The sequence below is a fragment of the Dryobates pubescens genome, chromosome 4, assembly GCF_014839835.1.
Source record: "Dryobates pubescens isolate bDryPub1 chromosome 4, bDryPub1.pri, whole genome shotgun sequence".
Classification (NCBI taxonomy): domain Eukaryota; kingdom Metazoa; phylum Chordata; class Aves; order Piciformes; family Picidae; genus Dryobates; species Dryobates pubescens.
In genome coordinates this window covers 47,231,453-47,252,203 of record NC_071615.1, presented here as the reverse complement: position 1 = coordinate 47,252,203, position 20,751 = coordinate 47,231,453, and the positions used below count along the sequence as shown (strand labels likewise).

At 42.4% G+C, this 20,751-nt stretch overlaps 1 protein-coding gene across 1 annotated transcript in view; it reads right to left on the bottom strand.

Annotated features, from left to right (window-relative positions):
- The window catches only part of KCNH8 (potassium voltage-gated channel subfamily H member 8), a 177,271-nt gene extending 162,078 nt beyond the window's left edge, over positions 1–15,193 (bottom strand). The window contains exon 1 of the mRNA XM_054161403.1: positions 14,919–15,193. Coding sequence (XP_054017378.1) covers positions 14,919–14,994 — 76 coding nt within the window. The 5' untranslated portion in view covers positions 14,995–15,193. The remainder of the gene's footprint in view (positions 1–14,918) is intronic.
- Between the last annotated feature and the right edge of the window lie 5,558 nt (positions 15,194–20,751).

Below are 20,751 nucleotides of genomic sequence, written 5' to 3'. Positions count from 1 at the left end.
TGGTTTATTCTATGTATTCTATGTATTCTATAATTTCTCTTAATGATCATACTTATTTATATAAAGTTCTTTCTTCATTAATTCATTATCATTTGAGATTGCTGCCACATCATGTTATGATTATTTATGTTGACAAAGCAAATAATCCACAGAATGGCAGCAGAAATTAGTAATGTTAAAATTATTCACCAGAAGACACAAACAGAAGGCCTGCAGCTGCCCTGATAGTTCAAGAAATCATTCCCAGGAGACTCTCTTCAGTAAAAAGTTGAAAACCTGAACTATTAGTCCTAACCAAAGCATGCTTTCTTCTGCAATTAAGGAAGAAAGCATGCTTCTGCATATATGTTTCTGTTATAGACCTACCTGAAATACAAACTGAGCTCCCCAGTTCAAGAGGGACAGGAACATACTAGAGAGGGTCCAATGGGGCACTATGAGGAACATCTGTCTTATGAGGAACATCTGTCTTATGAGGAAAGGCTGAGAGACCTGGGGCTGTTTAGTCTAGAAAAGAAAAGACTGAGAAGAGATCTTGTTAATGTTTACAAATGTCTGAAGAATGGGTGTCAAGAAGAAGGGGTCAGTCTCTTTTCACTGGTGTCCTGTGATAGGACAAGGGCAATGGATACAAACTGGAACATGGCAAGTTCCACCTCAGCATGAGGAAAAACTTCTTTACTGTAAGGGTGACAGAGCACTGGAAAGAGGTTGCCCAGAGAGGTTGTGGAGTCTCCACCTCTGGAGACTTTGAAGACCCACCTGGATGGGTTCCTGTGTGACCTGCTTTGGTAGGAAAGTTGGACTTGATCATGTCTGGAGGTACCTTCCAACCACTACCATTCTATGAAGGAAAGAGCATCTCTACTACACAATTATTTTGATTAGTTAAGACAAAAGAAGAGGGAAAAGAGCAATTCAGATAGCTCTGAATGGATACAGGTGACAAAGTCTCTGTAAGTTTCTCCAAGATAGCCATCTTTCACTAGCTGCTTTGACTATTAGCACTGCATTGTAGTTGGAACCAAAACCTCAAGCTCCCATCTGGATTGTGCTTATAGCAGTATGAAAACAGTTCAACAGCTGCCTGTTTTATTTGTATAACAATTATGACTAATGAGCTTAAATGTTAACTTCCACCTGGTCCATCCTGACTCTGATCTCTTCCTCTGCTGCAAGGATTGATCAGCTGCCTGCAGAAGTAGCCCTGAATTGCTGTAGTTCACAGACCCAGGTGTGGAGTTAAACTGGGACCCTTCACTACCAGGACGCAATCAGTAGCTGCTCAGCAGTCGTTTGGTCAGACCTGATCCACCCTAACAGAAGGAGTGGAAAGTTCTTGGAGAGGAACTGGACAGACAGCAAACATGAAAAGCACAGCAGGCTGTCAGGCATACTATAAGCAAGTTTATGGAAGACAGGGTCATGTGCTAACCAGTCATGCACACATTTGAAAAACCCAAACAACTAAAAAACAGTTAAAAAGCCAAACAAAATTACCCTGCTTCCTCCTTCCCTTTATAAAAGTACTTATTTCTAAAGGTGGCCCTTTATGAAAGAGGACTGAATAAATAAGTAAAACCCAAACAAGTGTCTGAAATGAAGAGTTTAATTTGTTGGATTTAATGGCTAAATATTCACCAAGAAGACAGCAAAGACAGATTGGCACATGACACCAAAGACTTCCAGATGGCTTTCCACAAAGTGCTAGGTAGGACCACAGGTAATTTGTTCTCTAAAAAGGAAGATGGTGCTTTTAATCCTCTCACAACTAAACTCACAGTAGCATTCCCCAGGTCACATTCTGCACCAAAGTGAAGCTTCCCACAGTGCTACTGCCACTTAATTCGTTCCAAAGCACTACCTGCTGCTCACTCAACAATTCCATCAGTCAATCACTGCCTCTTTGCAGCTGTTCTCTCCTTTCCTCTGTCACGGCCAAGGAGGTACATTTCACAGAATCACAGAAACATTCAGGTTGGAAAAGACCCTCAGGATCACCAAGTCCAACTCTACAAGGTTCATATCCCTAAGCACCACATCCAAACCACTTTTAAACACATCCAGGCTTGGTGACTCAACCACGTCCCTGGACAGCACATTCCAATGCCTGACCACTCTTGCCATGAAAACAGATGTTTCCTAATGTCCACTCTAAACCTACCCAGTGGCAGCTTGAAGCCATTCCCTCTTGTTCTATCACTAATTACTTTGTGAGAAGAGACCAGCACCAACCTCTCCACAACCTCCTTTCATGTAGTTATAGACAGCAATGAGGTCTCCCCTCAGCCTTCTCTTTTTCAACCTAAACAGCCCCAGCTCCTTCAATTGATCTTCATAAGATTTATTCTCTGGGTTTATTTCACCACATAAGACTCCCCTTTCTCACTGAAAAACTCAATCACAACTCCAGCTCGTGCCACGTGGAAAACTTAAGAAAAAAACACCAAAACAAACCCTCCAAAAAAAAGCAAAAGTCAATTTTGTACTTAAGGTCACTTAGATACAAAACAAGAACAAGAGCCTGCATTTGCAAAACTCACATGGCATCTTTGGATACTTGCTACAGATATGAACAAGAGTTAGAAAATAATTATCAGCAGTTCTTAATGAATTAGAAGACAAAAATATCCCAAATGCAAGGAGGGCAAAATGAAAAGCTCTTGTAGCGTTGTCAAAGCTACTGGAAATATTTGAGTGCAAACCTGCATACTCCCAACAGGCTTTAACCAGCAGAAACTTTAGCAGGCATCTTTAAGCTTGGAAAGGATGAAACCTCCACCTTTTAACAACATCTTCTTCACTTGATATTTATTAACTCTGCTTTACTGCATTGAACTTCTAGTTTTTAAAACATGCTACCTGTGCTTCTCTAAACTTCCTGTTTCGCAGGGTGTGAACTGCTTTCCCAGGGGTTTGAAGCAGAAAAGTCTGAGCTAGCCTCAAGGTATTTCAACTCAATAAAGAAACAATCTGATTCAGTGAATGTCTTATCTCCCAAACTTCATCCATGTACTCAAAAGAAAGACATAGATTAATAGATGGCATATTTTAATCTGGATCACTAGAAAAGAAAATGTAAATCAAGTTAGTACTGATGTGTTGTACTTAGCATTATTGAATTTGTTGGAGTTCTTTTACCCACCAAAAAAGGAAGAAATTTCAACCTCTATGAAGTTGGTTTCTCCTACAAAATATCTTCCTCTAAACCAGTATAATAGTCTCATTATATTTCTCATCAGTGCTGATTCAAAACAAAAGGCCTGAAAAGGCATGATTTAGGCAAAATCATACTGTTACATATACCAAGCTGTGTCACTGACAACACCAAGCTGTGTGGTGCAGCAGACACACTGAGGGGAAAGGATTCATCCAGCGGGACCTGGACAGGCTGCAGAGCTGGGCACAACCAGCCTCATGAGCTTCAACAAGACCAAGTGCAAGGTCCTGCATGTGGGGTTGGGGTAATTCCAACCACTGATATAGGCTAGGCAGGGACTGGCTTGAGAGCAGACCTGAAGAAAAGAACTTGGAGGTGCTGAGAAGCTCAACATTCCAGGCAACCAGCACCAGAACAAGAGGACGCAGTCTCATACTGTGCCAGGGGAAGTTTAAGCTCAAGGTGAGAAGAAAGTTCTTCACTGAGAGTTGTTAGCCATTGGAATGTGTGGTCCAGGGAGGTGGTGGAGTCACCATCCCTGGAGGTGTTCAAAAGGGGACTGGACATGGCACTTGGTGCCAGGGTTTAGTAGCCATGAGGTCTTGGGTGACAGATTGGACTTGATGATCTTTGAGGTCTTTTCCAACCTTATTGATTCCATGATTCTACAAACCAGCAGTGTGCACTTGCAGCCCAGTAAGCCAATCACGTCCTGGGCTGCATCAAGAGAAGCATAGCCAGCAGGGCAAGGGAGGTGAAGCTCCCCCTCTACTCTGCTCTGATAAGACCTCACCTGGAGTACTATGTCCAGTTCTGGAGCCCCTGTTACAAGAAGGATCTGGAAGTGTTGGAAGGTGCCCAGAGAAGGGCCACAAGGATGATCAGAAGGGTGGAGCACCTCTGCTATGGAGACAGACTGAGAGAGTTGGGGTTGTTCAGTTTGGAGAAGAGAAGGCTCTGAAGAGATGTTATTGTGGACTTCCACTATCTGAAGGAGGCCTACAAGAAAGGTGGGGAAGAACTTTTAGGGTATCAGGGAGTGATAGAACTAGGGGGAATGGAGCAAAACTAGAAATGGGTAGATTCAAACTGGGTGTTAGGAAGAAGTTCTTCCCCATGAGGGTGGTGAGAGACTGGCACAGGTTGCCCAGGGAGGTGGTGGAAGCCTCATCCCTGGAGGTTTTTAAGGCCAGGCTGGATGATGTTCTGAGTAACCTGATGTAGTTGTGAGGTGTCCCTGCCCATGGCAGGGGGCTTGGAACTAGATGATCCTTGAGGTCCCTTCCAACCCTGACAATTCCATGGTTCTCATCACAGGAGACATCAGACATTTAGGGGGGGAAGAAAAAAAACCCACTATTTGTCTCAAGACAATTTTGTCATTAAAAAACCCAGTAACTCAAATGACAATGTGACCAGCTTAGAGTTCCCTTTCATACATTTGGAACAGGATGTCTAGTCACGTAGTGTAACAAGCTCTTGAGGGAGAAGGAAGGCAAAAAGAAAAGGGCACACAACATAAAAAGCTGCAGCAGTAACTCATTACTGCCCCTACAAATCTTGCTGTATTTCTATAGCTTCAAATTAACAGAAAGGCAAATTTACCACAGCAATTTTTAACCCTTAAAAGTCCTTAGGCCTGCAACCTGGACTCCCAGCAGTCATAACTAATGCCTACAGAAAAAGTTCATTCAGTGCTGGTGTTCTGGGAGCTGTTTTCTCTCAAAAAGGGAACAATTACAGCTTTGTATAATAATTCCTCAAGTTTTCCTACATCCTTCCAAAGGCAATACATCTAGATACCAGCAGTTGCTTGCTTTATTAATCTCTTGCATTGTTTTCTTTATGGTGAAATGATGAAGAATTGGTTAAAACTAAAATTATGAAGCATATTTTAATGGTACATTAGATGGTTTTATTAAAGTTTGATTGTGTAACAGTTATTTTTCACAGAATCACAGAATCTTAGGGGATGAAAAGGATCTTCAGAGATCACTGAGTCCAACCCCCCTGCCAACACAGGATCACCTAGGGCAGGCCTCTCAGGAATACATCCAAGTGTGTTTTTAAGTCTCCAGAGAAGGAGACTCCACAGTCTCTCTGGGGTCAGCCTGCTCCAGTGCTCTGTCACTCCCACTGTAAAGAGTTGTCTCCTTGTGTTGTGTTGGAACCCCCTGTGTGTTATAGGATGTAGCTGTTGCTCCTTGTCCTGCAACTGGCCATCACCAAAAAGAGCCTGGCACCTTCATCCTGACATCCACCCCTCAGATACTTATAGACATTGATGACATCATCTCTCAGCTTTCTCTTCTCAAGACTAAACAGCCCCAGGTCTCTCAGTCTTTCTTCATAGGAGAGATGTTCAAGTCTCTCAATCATCCTCATTGCTCTCTGTTGGACTCTCTCCAGCAGGTCCCTGTCTTTCTTGAACTGGGAGGTCCAAACCGGACACAGTATTCCAGGTGGGGTCTCACCAGGACAGAGTAGAGGGAGAGGAGAACCTCTCTAGACCTGCTGGACACACTTTTCTTAATGCACCCTAAGATGCCATTGGTCCTCCTGGACACAAGGGCACATTGCTGTCCTGTGGATAATTTGCTTTCCACTAAGACTCCAATCTCTATGGAGCTGCTTTCCAGAAGGACCAGCCCTACTTTGTATTGCTGCCTGGTGTTATTCCTTCTGTGATGCAGGCCTCTGCACTTGTCCTTATTGAGCTTCATGAGGTTTGCCTTTGCCCAGCACTCCCACCCATTAATACATTTACATTTTTATTACTGATTTATTGGAAAAAGAAAAAGATTTTATGCTGACTAATTTCAGTTATTTTTTCCTATCTGATTGATTTCTGTGCAATTTTCCCCCTTAAAAGTTGTGCCAACTTCTTGTAACTCTATGCCCAATCTGGTGAATTCTAAAGGAGATAATTTCCTGACATTTTGTGGAAGACAGAGAAAAGTTTTTGTGTTTCTATTTTGTGCTCAGTACTAAGAATCACAGAATCACCAAGGTTGGAAGAGACCTCAAAGCTCATCAAGTCCAACCTGTCACCACAGACCTCATGACTAACCACAGACCTCAAGGATAAACTTCTGTGTTCGACACAGGAATATTTGTGGAGTGCTTTAGCTAGAAATGTAGGAAAAGCTAAGATGCCATTTGAAAAGGTCATCTTGGGCCAGCATCCTCACTCCTTTATCTAGATAAGATACTGATACAATTTTAACAAGCTTGGTTATGCATTTAAAGTCATTTCAAACAGGAGACTGACTTTAGTTGCAAAAATGTTAAAGCTGTCACAGAGAATTGCAGAATTCTGTGACACCATGACAAAAACTCTACCTGAACATTAATCACTGAAGTCCAAACTTTGATTTTTCACAGGTTTCCTGCAGGTTTTAAGGAAAGTGGAGGGGGTTGGGCAGAGTGAGGCAAAAATGGCCTTATTTTCTTCCATTTTGACCAAAAAAAAGGAAATAATTTTGCATGTTACCATTGCCATTACAAAATTCTGTGAAAAACCTGGCTGGTAATGGCAGTGGTTTTACTTGGATTTTCAATACTTTTCCTAATGTCTCAAAGATGGACAAATTGAGATACAGAATCAGTTGTCTCCAGAATCAGTTATCTCCTTTGTTCCACCTGAGAGGGAACTTCTTAAGTCTTTTAGGAGTTTTTAGGCTATCCTCATTATCTGCTGTCTTCCTTAGAATCAGTTCCTATCAGAGTTCACTGACTTTCATAAAGAGGCAGTGCTGCTTTAAGAATAAAATGCAGGTTTTTATTTACTCTGGAGAGAAATGTTAATGGAAAATAATTAAACTGGCCATCAGCTCTCCAAAACTATATTCTGCTGAAAAGTGTCTCTGGAAGGCTTTGGGGCAACTGACTCGGTCTGGGTTTCTCTCAGGGGATCAGAAAGCTCTAAATCTTAAGCCTCCACTGAAAATAGAATAGATGACTGTTGAGGAGAGGGGGGAGAAAAATAAAAATCAATGTCACAGTTTTAGGCTGATTCCTAGGAAATTTCCACAGACCTTGAATACAAAATAGTAGAATGTAAATAAATTACTATTGGATGTGAAAGGAAAATAATGATAAGGTCTAAATAATTCCATTAGCTTGCTAACTGGGATAAAAATTAGCTCTATAAACTATTCTGTCCTTTCCACCACTCCACTCCACCTGATACTAGCTGGTGCTTCTGCTTGGCTTTGCTGACTTTGGCTGTGTTCCTTCTTGTGGCTAAATACTAGCAGGACTATACTAACCGCTTTTCTCTTTCCCTTGTACAGGGGGCACAGAAGGGAAACTATTTGTTCTACCCTGGTTCATCCAGGGGGGGTCCTTGTGTTGTTCCTAAATTGTAAACATACATATTTTGTACCTATTAATTGAATCTCATATTTCTAGATTTTAGTTTGCTTGTAAATATAACTTCATTCGCTTCCAAAACCTTCTGAGCTAGTCTGATGGTTTATTTTGAGGGTCGTTCTCTGAATTCATTTTGGGGAGGGGTGATTCCTAAACCAACCACAGTCAACCAACTACTCTTCCTTGAAAAGAAGAAAATCATTGCAATGCTACAAGATAGTGGATCACCTTTCTTAAAATAAACCCTGCCTCTGAGATTAACAGGGAACATGAGGTGCTTCTCCAGAGCACAATTGTCTTGAGCTGTCCCTGAAATGATTGACAGCCAGCATCAAAATTTAGGGATGCTCAGAAAATATTTAATGCCAAGTTCAATACTGAATATGCTGGTATTTTAAGAACAACAGCTTCTCAAAAGTCTTTTAATACTATTATCAGTCCCAGGAAACAGAAGTAGCCATAAGCATTTGGCAGGAGAACCCACAAAAGAAGACTTTTCTTGCTGCTCTGGAAGTCTCTCACACATCTGCACTTTTAGAATGCTTTGTTTGATTCTTTACTCCCACTCCCTTTCATTTTTTCCCCTTTCTTTCTTTCTTTCTTATTTGTTTATTTTTAGATTGAGTGGGCAGGAGACAACATTACTTTGGGAGTAGGTTGTGCCTTAATTGCTTTTTACTTCTAGTCACTACACCGCAAGGTAAGGTAAGCCGGCTCGTGGAAATGTAGAACTACTGCAGCAATTGCTTGTGTTCACCTTTGCTGAGCTACAGCTGATGCAACTTCTGTTTCAAGAATACATTACATCAGAACAGAGATAACAGTAGTTAATGCTCTGTAAACCCATACCTTTTCTTTGATTTATTGTAATACATTCATGGATATATATTTGCTTATACTTCTAAATTTGCTTGAGGCAGTGATTTTATGGTATTTCCATTCTGTTGCTCTGGACAATGCTCTTAATGCTTTTTCTTTTCATCCCAAAAGACTGGGGATGTGTATAAAGTTGCTACCTGCAGCAGCAAAAACCAGATAAAACAGAAGCAGAATTTATAAATGCAATGATTTAGAAAAAGCTATCATCTAGTTTCAGAGCAAACTTATTTACTCCCTGAAATTTTATCAGAGAATAAAATGGCATCATACATTGGGAGGAGAAAAATACAGTAGATTTACAGAACATTTCTAATGGGAATCCTGATAATCATGTAAGATTTAGAAGCCCCCTAAAGGAGCTGCTTCTGCAATCCACTGGCAAAGCATGCATTCATTCAAATGTCTCTTCAAATATATGAGTTTGCTTTGATCACTGCAAAGTATCAGGTTTCTCAGGCTCACATATAAAATTTTCCCAGAAGCAACAGTGAGAAGAATATTCTTGGGGTTTTTTTGGGGGGGGAGGGGGGAAATCCCTTATTAAATAATTCTTCCACTCTTAAATTTCAAATATTCCTCTTGAATTCAAATACAGAGTTTACCTCTGAAATAACAGTGTGGGCTACCAGTCTAACTTTATATTTATGGGCATTAACCCAGGCCTTAGGCTTAAAAGCAGTCTGCTTAATGAGTTCTAGAGCCTTCTGTGTGTTTAACTTCTTTCTGTCTAGCAAAAACCAAGAGAATACCTCCTGACAATCTGAATACATCAATATTTTCCCTAGCAATAACATACTCTCCTAAATAAAACATAGAGTAATAACAATCTTCATCGTTCAATGAATAATACAATGACTGAATATTAAAAATGGCACCTGCATATTTTTTCCCCCCCTGGAACTGTATCCCTGGGAAAAGAACTCAAGAATTAGTTAAGAAATGTGGCCTTAAGGTGCCTCTGGATCCCTCCAATTGTCTTTTAGGTCCAACTTCAGCTCAAGTTAGAAATTACTATAGCTGCTGAAAACAAAGACCATCCAAACAAAACCTTAAATTAGGAGGTTCCACACCCCCAACACCTGTATCAAAAGAAAGGAAAAGATTTTTGCAAGTAGCTGCTTACTTGAGCGTCTTGGTAACTTCAAAGAGTAGCAAAGAGTAACAGCACAACACAGGTTCCCACGCTTGACTCTCGGTTCTACTCCAAATCGCATTTGTCTTTTTTTAGTAACAGAGCTACTGCGAGCTGCAACTCAGGCTGTGTCTTTCAGAGCAAAGTACAGAACAGAAAGCATTTACTTTGTTTGTGCTCTGAGCTGAGAACAAGCAAGACTTTTTCTTGTGTTGACAGTAGGCTTTTGCAGCGACAAATACGTGATTTGTTCAAAGCAACACATTACTTATCCAAGAATATAAGCAAAAGGGCAAAACATGTCTGCATAACAGAAGACCAGATATATATCTCTGTACCTTTGGATAGTTTCCTCTGGCTAACTAACCTGGTCTCTAGCAGAAAGAATAAGACCACTTTCATTGCACCTCCATTCCTTCCAAGGGAGAGTTTTCCGCTGGGTCTGCATAGAAGACTTTTTGACTGTAATCGGTGCTTATCATAGATTGAGGCTTTCACACTTCTTTGGCCACAGGTTTTTCACTTCGGGAGGATTCTGATCTTGGAATCTGACCAGTAACATCCTCCCACTGGAAAGCTCAATTGTTGGTTTCCTACAGCTGACACCACTGCAATTCCTCCTCCTTTTGGGGGAGAACCACTGAGTATCATCAGTAGCCAATATGCACTTTGCTCCTTTTCACATTCTGTGTGATAACTATGGTGTGATTAAGCAGCATGTTGTCTAGTCTAGAGAGGATGGGATTCAACCAGAATGAGACACAGAATTTGACAGCTGCAGAAAGTGTTAGCACATGGGCTCAACCTGGCAGACCTCACCAGACTGTTTACCAGACAGAAAAGTAAGTGATGGGTGTAGCCAGGAAGGGAAGCAGGGGAGGAATCTGCCCTTGCAATCTGGGAAGATCACTTTATACAAAGGCTTTCAGTTCTATACCAACTGCTGATTATGTAAAGGAGACAACTTTGTTCTATCCACAATGCCAGTGGAAGTACACTGACATCATATTTTAGATGCCTTTAATTAACGTTCTCATCAGACATCTTTCGGTCCCCCTCTAAGGTTAACTAAAGCAACTGGAAAAATTACATGCAGATTGCTAAGGAACAAAAGACAAAACCAAACCAAACCAAAGAAACCCCAACAAAACAAGCTAAACAAACCATATGAAAATCCTTGCTTAGCTATAAAGTTCTGTTTGTTAATACTTCGGCAAAGTTTTAATTGGAAGGCACCTGAATGTAGAAGTTGTCCTACAAATAAAGAACTATCAAATGATCCCATTGACAGTGAGTAAAAAGGAATTAACTCAGCCTGATCTCCAGATTAGACTGATCATATAAGGTTGTTAGTAAGGATGTGGAAGTACACATCCAGTAGACACAAGTGATAATTATAGAACTTCAGCTATCATTTTACAGTGTAACCATGCACAAATTTGTCAAGTACTTTAAATACAAATTAATGAGGTCATTTGCTGCCTCTCTGTTAGCTGGTTTGGGTTTTTTGTCTGAGAAAGTATCACAAACTTCCAGAAACAGCCACCTGTGCTGGGGATTTAATCTACTTAAATAAATAAAAAGTACCTACAGAATAATTATTTTCACATGTATGCATGCAGGAAAGGAATATAACTTACTTTCTTACCATGAGACCATGGCTGCCTAGTCTAAACAGGGATTCAGAAGCAAAAATGTGCAAATTTTCCTTGTAAAAGCTCAAAGTGAAATAACTCACTCCAGAAATCTAACCTCATAATATTTTAGGGAGAGAGGGGGGATGTTAATTACCAACAACCAACAAGCACCCTCCCCCCCAAAAAAAACCAACACCTCAACAACAAAACCAACCAACAAACAAACCCCACAGCAATACCAAACCCCAGTACTGCACCCTAGCAATTTGAAAATAAGGATCTGTTTCCTGAATGAGCAATAACCATCACCAACAGAGGGGGCAACCTCGTGCTTAGTGTTCAGAGAGCGGGGAACAAAAATCCCTTTGAGAAATCATTGACTTGAGTGATGATATCAGGCACACAAGAGCTGGTTCAGAGTTGCAATAAGGTGAAAGTACAATAACATGCAGGCAGATCCAAGAACTCTGTCATGACAACCCAGAGAGGCAAAACTCTCAATGCTGTTGCAACACAGGTCATGAAGCCTTTGCAGGAGATTTGTGGGATTTCATGTACAGCAAGGAATCACCCAAACACAACCTCGTTCTCTTTTTCATAGCCTTTGTTCCCTGGTTTGATATGCAAAGAATGTGCATGTGCAATGTGCAACATACACGTAGCAACAGAGAATATCTACCGTGAGAGCTGCGAGCAGTTGAAGTGACTCTCAGGCAGTTGTTGTGTGTGCTTTTTGAGATCTACAATTTTCCCAAATGTGATTTATAATTGCATAAATCATTGAAATGGTTAAAAAATGAAGTCCTGTGTGAACTGAATTTTTGAGAAGTTTTGTGCAAAGCAAAGCATATTTTCCAATATAATCTGGAATCCCTTCTTGCACTGTTGCCCAGAATGAGAATTATCCCTCTTCTGGATTAAAGGTGCATTGCTGGATTAGTCTATCGCTGATGACAACATCATATAACCTTCCCAGAAGCTTAAAAAGAAGAGAGCTCTGTTAACTACAGACTATGCTAACACAAAACCTCCCAAAAATACTGCTTTGACACGAAACCATGTTTTAGCATTTAAATATCATCATGTGTGATGTCAAAGCAGTTTGCAAAACACAGCCTCAGGTTCAGTGCCATGTGTCGGTTCTATTCTTTACACACGGAGTGTATCACCCATAAAACTAGCAAGATATGGGACTGGTTCCTACAAGGATTAGCCCTCAGTATTACTTCAAGATTTGACTACTAGAACAGCCTCAGGAATACTAACTAAACAGCTTTAAAAACCACCCCAAAACAAGACAACAACAAAGCTTTAATTTTTCTACTTGATACTCAGATATTTATAAGCATTCTGCAAAATTGCACATTTTTTATCTCAACTTTTTTTTTTTTTTTACCAGTTTCAGAGGCAATAATTTTGGATTAAAATTCAGTATTTTAAAATGAAAAAGAGATATTCTGTTAAAGCCTCAATAGATGATCTGTCCTTTAAGGTTTTAAACTGAGTTATGATGGTAGATTGGTATGCACGATTTGTTTCAGATTAAGAGCCAATTCATTGCTTTGCTCTAGCATTCTAAAAGAGATGTTATATTACTCTCTAAATTAAGAGACGTGCTGCCAGTTCTCTGTACAATAGTACCATCCTCCAAAGTGGTTTTTTTTAGCTATAAGACTATGCAACCCATAAAAATCTTCTCCTGTGAACTTCTGGGAGTATTTCACTTGCTGATAATCATACGAGGATGCTTTCTACAGTAGGCCTGGTTAATATTTAAGCTAAATTCTGAAATGATAACTGGGAGGGTGGGAAATACTAATAATAATTTTTAAAAATCACTGTCTTTTTCAATTAGATCCCAGGAAAAAGTAGGTGTTTTGATAGCATTAGAGACAGTAGGTTCTGTTTCTTCTTGTTTAAGAAAAGGTTGGCCCAATTCATGAAGGTTAGTAGAATGATTGGTTTAAAACCATAGCTACATTTCTCCATAGTGTGAAGCTATGCAATGAACTTTCTACACAGTTGTCTGTTGGTATCACTGAGAATATGCAGATTAGACATTTTCCTAGTGTTTATTTAATAAAACACTTTCAAGTCATCACTAATGCCACTTGCTCTACTGACTCTCTGAAGAACAACACAGAATTTGTGGAATGTTTGTGGGTGCAGCTTGCAGGCTGTATGCTCCATCCTTTGAAAGGAAGTCACTGAAAAGGGGGCCGGGGCTGGGGGGTGGTGCTGTCCTGAGCACAGAGCAGGGAAGAACTGCTCTTCTGGCAAATGAAAACATCAGCAACAGAACTCTTATTAGAGTTGCATGCTTTAATATACAGTAAATAATACCTATGTGCTTTACAGAAATAAAAGGGTGAAGGATGCAAGAGAAGCACTTTGAGTTCCATAGATGAAGAAATTTAGTGCTGTACTTAAGTAGTCTTAAGAGGGATTGCTCTATAATGAAGTATCAGTTACATAGAGTCCTGAACTGTAAATTAGCTATGCATCCTCAGACCAGCAGAGCAGTTATAATGCAGTTGTGTGTTTCTCTGCAATTGATCTCAGTAACAACATCTTCCTGACATTTACAACTTACTGATTCAGTAATCACAGTTCAGTTGTCTTAATCACACAATAACTGAACCACCGAGGAAATGGCAATAGATACACAGTCAAGAAGCTATCAGACCCAGTAGATTCCAACATTTTCATTCAAGAAACAGCTGACAGCAACTCAAACCCGAGTTTGCTTTTCCTTCACTTTGAATTTCTGGAAGGTCTTAAAGGGAATGGAGCTCATTAGGGTCCAAATCTGCTCTCTGCCGGCTCCTTTTTTTTTTTTTTTCCCTTTTTTTTAAAATAGTTTCATACGCATGAGCAGCATTACAGAAGAAACAAAACTCAAGACTTGGGCAGCTCCTAACCCACAGCCAGACAAGACCAATCCAGCATCCCGCCCGGGAGCCATCTCCGCGCTTTAAGGCAGCGCCTTGGTAGGGCAGCTGCCGAGCCGAGAGGTGCGGGAGGTGCGCGACGGGGAGCGTAGCCCCGCACAACCCCGCACCGGCTCTCAGCGCGCCGCAGGGACCGGCCCGGACCGGGACCCGTCCATGGTGCTGCAGCCCAGCGCCGCTACGGGCGCGGCGCCGCTGCTGAAGGGCCGGTCCTTCCTCCTTCTTTCTTCCCTCCCTCCCTCCCTTCAGTAGCAGTGCAACAGCTGCCGCCGCTGCTGAGCCCGACTTACAGGAATTCAGCTTTTAGGGAGATTTAATAGCGGACCCGGGGGTCATCGAGAACTCTAAAAATCCCCGAACATGCTGCCAAAGCTCTGCCAAGGCTCCGAAGCCGGCTTTGCTCGCAGCCTCTTGTGCTGCCAGGGGCGCGGGGCGCGGGGAAAAGCCCCAGCCATACACACAACTTTCCTGCAGAGCTCCTGGCTCCAGCGGCCGCCCGGGTCACCCTGGCCCCTGTCCTCCCGGAGCCGCCGCGCTCCAGAAAGGGAGGAGAGGGGACCCAGCATCGTCCTAACCTGTAAAGCTGTGGAGGAGCCAGGCAGGAGAGTCAGGAGACTGGGAACTCCCTCACCTCCCCCTCCTCATTGCCGGCTTCTCGTACCAGGGAAACCCCCGAAGGGCGGAGGCGATGGATGAGGAGGCTCCCACCATATGCCCAATGCCCCCCGTGCAACCCCTTCTCTGGGCTCCTGGCGCCGACGCCCGCAGCCCGATCCCGGACTCACGTGTGCCGTCAAACCGGGTGGCGATGGTGTCGAGGAAGGTGTTCTGGGGTGCCAGTAATCCCTTCATCACCGGCATTTTTCCAGCGCGGTGCGAGGTTCCCCATCAAAGTTTGCCTACGCGGGTGGTTCGAGAAGAAAGTGCAGAGGGCGCCCGGGGAAAGGGAGGGAGGAGGCAGAGGGAGGGACGGAGAAAAAGGATGGGGAGGAGGATGGGGAAGCCACCGCGCCGCCTCCGGCGCCGGGAGCCCCCTGCTCCTCAGCCAGAGGCTCCTTAGAGCTCTCCCTCGTCCTCCGCTGCCACCGGGAGGGGCGGCCGCTGAGCGCCGCGAAAGAGGTGCGGAGCCCGCACCCTCTGCCCAGGAGATGGGGAGCGGGGCGCCGGCGGAGAGCGGCCGTGAGGGAGGGCGGGCTACGGGGAGGAGGGCAGGGAGAGGGGGAAGAGTAACCTTTATCTACCTGCGGCTGCAGTGGGGCGGGAGCAGTAGAGCAAGCGGCGGCCGCCCGGAGCTGTCGGGCCCTTCTCCGCCCCACACCCCGGCCTGACTCGCTCAGCTCGACTCGAAGCACATTAGCTTACACACACACTGTTCTGGAGTAACAACGCTTCAGGGTAAAGCATGGGATCCTAGGTCGCTGGAAGGAGACACTGTACTGAGGTAGAGAGGAAATGCCCCTGGATATGTTCATTAGAGAGTGAGAGAGAAACATGGAGAAGGCTCCATCAGGTGTGTGGTCTCCAGCGTTATTTGCATGTTGAGGCTATTTCATTTTCAGCTTCATCGTGAATGTTTCCTAGATTTTTTTCTTTTTAAGAAAATCCTCCCTGAAAAATTCCTGCAAGAAATATTGTTTCCAACCAAAAGGAGGATTGAGAAGTAGATCCTAGCCCAGGAGATCTGATGCAAAAATGGAAAATTAATTTTAAAAATAAATAAATAAATAAAATGAAGAAGCAGACACACCAGCTGCTCCCACATTGGGAAGAATGATTTTTCTGAGGCTTTAAAAATTATTCCAGATAATGCCCCATGGTACAGTTATTTCACTTCTATAGCAGCAGTGGCAAAACATAGTCTTTCAAGACTGAAAGACACTGGCGAAAAGAAGCATGAGTACACTCCCTAATGTACAAAGGCACTGTGCATTATTGAGAGGAAGCCTCTTGGTCTTTTGCAATTTTACAGTATTACTAATTTTATTTCTTCCTATTCCCATTTCTTTGGGGTTTTCCCTCTTTCTAGATGGATAAAATGCTTTGATTCGCACATTTTAGGATAAGCAGTGCAGAGGCTCCAGGAGGGATGGAAGGAATCTTTACAACCAACAACTAAAGGGAAAAATCCCCCAACCCAAACCCTCAGAAAACACTGGTGCATAGGTTTTATAACACCATATAAAGTCTACCCACAGTAGCTCCACTGGCTCTAAAGAACACAGCAGTATTTTACTGAGATCATTAATCTGATCAATTCTCCTTGTAGTGGAAGCCTGTACAAAATAGCTGATACAGAGCTGCCAGCTCAGTCTTCAGAAGTGGCTTGTGACAAAGGAGACCACCCAACAGTCACTTTTGCTTTGGAAGTGTCTAAGATATCATAATACTATCAGCTTCTTAGTAAGCTGATAAACTTCAAATTCATGGCAGGCTTTTAACCTTCATTGGGAATCATTAGTTCTGTCCTTAAAATGTACAATGTTTAGTACTAAATGTCAGCAATTGTTAAAAATCTTTTTCATCTTTTTCCCCCCTCATAACTTCCAGTTCAATAGAAGAAGAGCCCCAGAATTAATTTCACATGATATCTTTCCATCTAGATACTGGCAGGTATCACACTCACAGGTCTAATGCTACACCATGTCCCTACTCATGAAATAAAGGCAAAACCTGGAAGAGCAAGGTCTGATTTCCACTTCTGTCAAAATGCTCAGCAACACAAATTATTAAGGTAAATGTGAACCTTTGAAATCTGCCAAGGAACTCGCATATGTTGTAGCCTCTGTGCTGCAGTTGTGTTTCAGCTTGCACTCTTTTCCATGACACAAAGACCATCTAAGTAGGGATACAGCGAAGGAGAAAGGAATGTATTTTTAATTCTATGGCATGCAATCAGGAGACAGCAACCCGTGCTTAAAGATTAAAGTGCGTTTCTCAATTTTGACTCACTAAAAATCAGCACAAAAGGGGAAAAATGATACAATTTTCCAGGGAAGTCCAATTGCCATCTAGTAATGCTACCAGCACATAAAGGGCTGATACTATACTTCCTCACACACAACACAGTCTGAACTGTAGACATTATGCTGTTTTGAGGGCTCTATGGAATAAAGGTTTCAGCAAGTTTAGAGCTTTATTAAGAGCCCACAGAAATTTCTTAACAGCCATGAGACAAAACCTTTAACTAAAGCCTTAGGACTTAACTTGGGGAAAAACCTCCTCAAACCATTCTGCAAATACACCGTCCAGAAATGAGGGGTAGCAGCCAGAGAAGTTCTGTGGCATGTTACATGTTTATGATGGTGAACAGAAAATAGTCCTGAAATCTATTCAGCACTGCCCAGGAAGAGGCAATAGCAATGAGAGTGAAAGCTGTGCCAACAATGAAAGCCTTGTAAAGAACTTGTTGTATCTCCCTTGTGTGCCTCACCAGCACTAGAGAAAGAGGCAATACCAAATTCTTTATCAGAGCGTGCTGAAGACCTCTTCAACTGTGAGAACTTCAGGAAATAGGAATGAAGTTTGTTGTGCTTTACAAACACTTTCAAGTCACGGCATACTGTTACAATTTGGTTGTGGCAGTAGCTGTGTACAATTAAGCTTGTATAAAATCATGTTTGTGCTCTATGCACTGCAGAGCAGACCCCCAAACTTTTTTGAAATCAAACTAATGAAACAACAACAACAGCAGAAGATTCACACAAGCCTCAAACTGCATAAGGAGAGAAACTGAAACGTAGAATCCCATTTTGCACTTGATTTTGGCACATTTTGCAAGTCTTTTTACTCTCATTCCACCTTAATGCTGGGAGTACTATCTAAGAAAAAAAAAAAGTCAACAGCCAAACATTTCCTCCCACTTACCTACAGTTACTTGGGCATTCAACATCACAAAGACCATTTCTAGGTACTGTGTAATCTCTTTAGATAGTGCTTGATAGCCAGAAATGAGGGCATAGGAAGAGAGTTTTGCACAGAACACATTCAAGCAGCAACACATTGTAGCATTTTTGGTCATAATCACACCATTTCTTCATCTATAATTTAACTGTAAGCATATTTTCCAAGATTCTGAATTAATAATCCACAGTACCACAAATTGCTTCATAACATCAGAAGTTATGAGCCGCTTATCGATTCCCTGGCCTAAGCACTTGACCCCAGCTTACCTACTACAATTATGCAAATGAAAACAGTGGGAAAAAAAAGCAAATTAACAATCAGAAAGGATTGCCTGCTGCTTTCATTTGTGCTTGAAATTACCTCCCACTCATTTGTTTGTTAAGCTGGGCATCCAATGGAAAAGGGGGAATTAGGAAAGACTGAAAATACTAGGAAAGGGCAAAGAACAGCAAGCTGCTGTTCATCTGCCACAAACAGCCTAATGCAGTCTGACGTAGCATGTGCTAACAGTATTACCCTAATAAATTATCATTGTGCTTAAAGAATTGCTGTCCCTTTTCTTTCACTCTGCATAAGCCAGCCACAGACCTTTTCAAGAATGAAGCCACTCTGCCAAGTCAGGAAGAGTCTGTGGCAAAGTTTAAAGGCAAAGATAGAAGCTCTGGCTCAGGAGGCGACTAAGTGGCTACAGATTGGGAAAGCTCGCTAGAAAATAGGTATAATTTTAATTTTGATTTTAATTTCATTTATAAATACATAGGAAATCACACACACAGGTTCATCTTTTTCAACACCACAGAAAGATTATGGTTTCCACAATCTTGATTTGGTCTCTGTATAGTTAGAAATCTCACTGTACGCTCACAGACCCAGGTCTCAAGCATGCATCAGATCTGTATAAAGAGGAGACGTTGCCTCATATCTTCTGGAAAGTAAAAGATGAATTAAGACCTGAAGATAATCTTGCTGTCAAACCAAAAATGAGTCACTGGTGAATAGACTATATCAGATCTAAAAATTAATAAGGCTATAAAATTTATGTTTCTGTCTACAATTTTCTATCCATGAAGTAGGATTATAGCTCTTGTATCTTTAGGACTGTGTGGAGAGGCTGGGGAGCTGGGGCTCCAAGCTGGGAACTTGGAGAAGAGGAGACTGAGAGGTCACCTTGTTCATGTTTATAAAGATGTGCAGGGTGAGTGCCAAGAGGCTGGAGCCAGGCTCGGCTCGGTGATGCCCAATGACAGCATGAGGGGCAATGGTGGAAGTAGAGCCATAGGAAGTTCCATGGAAACATGAGGAAGAATTTTTTCCCTGTGAGGGTGACAGAAGACTGGCACAGGCTGCCCAGGGGAGTTGTGGAGACTTCCTCTCTGGAAATATTCACAACCTGCCTGGATGCATTCCTGTGTGATCTGCTCTGGAAAGGGGGTTGGACTGGATGAGCTGTTGAGGTCTTTTCCAGCCCCTAACATTCTGTGAATCTGTGATATTTTTATTGTATGTGTAACAACCAGGTTTTACCAAAAGATCTGATAAAGCTAGAAACAAATTAGCAGTTTTCATTCAAAAGATGTTGGAATAGTGTTCAGAAAGTTAAGAAACTGTATTTCAAACAAGAAGGAATTAGCAACACTGAATTGTTCCATCATAAGGCTGGGGAGAGGCCTTGAGCACAAGCCCTGTGGAGAGAGGCTGAGGGAGCTGGGATTGTTTAGCCTGGAGAAGCTGGGATTGTTTAGCCTCTTCTCCGGGCTAAACAACCCCAGCTTCCTCAGCCTCTACTCACAGGGCTGTGCTCCATACCCCTCCCCAGCTTTGTTGCCCTTCTCTGGACATGTTTGAGTATCTTCAACATCTTTCTTAAACTGAGGGGCCCAGAACTGGACACAATACTCAAGGTGTGGCCTAACCAGTACACCTACACTCAAATTATTAAGCAGGATGAGTGGAAAATCATGTCTTCTGTTTCCTCTCTGATCATGTTGGAACAAAATGCACATGGGGCTTAAGTTTCCTCACTATCACCAAAGCAACTCTCACGATTCAGTGGTATTCTTCATGACTTACACCAGTGCAACAAAGAGCAGAATAAGAACCACCAATTCTTCTGACTTAAATAGTATTTCTGACTTGCAGAGCAACACAGCTAATGCTGAAATTGATAAACACAACAGCTAGACAAGTCACTCGCCGTACTGTAGCACTCATTCAAACTAACATGCATGGAGTGGCAAGAGAGCAGTAACTGGCAGGAACATAGTTGTTTTATCAGTCACTGGACAGTCATAAGACTACCAAGACATTGCAAACTCAGATGGAGGCTGCAGGTATTATTTCATTTTATGTCATCTTCATAGAATGGTCCAGGCCAGAAGAGACCTCCAGAGGTCGTCCAGTACAACCTCCCTGCAGTCAGCAGGGACATCCCCAACTAGATCAGGCTGCCCAGGGTCTTGGTGAGCATCTCCTTGAATATGTCCAGGGAAGGAGCCTCAAACACCTCCCTGGGCAACCTGTTCCAGTGTTCCACCACCCTTGGAGTAAAGAACTCCTTCCTAAGGTCCAATCTAAATCTGCTCTTCTCTAGTTTGCAGCCATTGCCCCTTGTCCTGTCCCTGCAGGCCTTTGTAAAGAATCTCTCTCCATCCTTCCTGTAGGCCCCCTTCAGGTACTGGATTAGCTACATGGTGTTATACAAATGAGAGCCAGCTA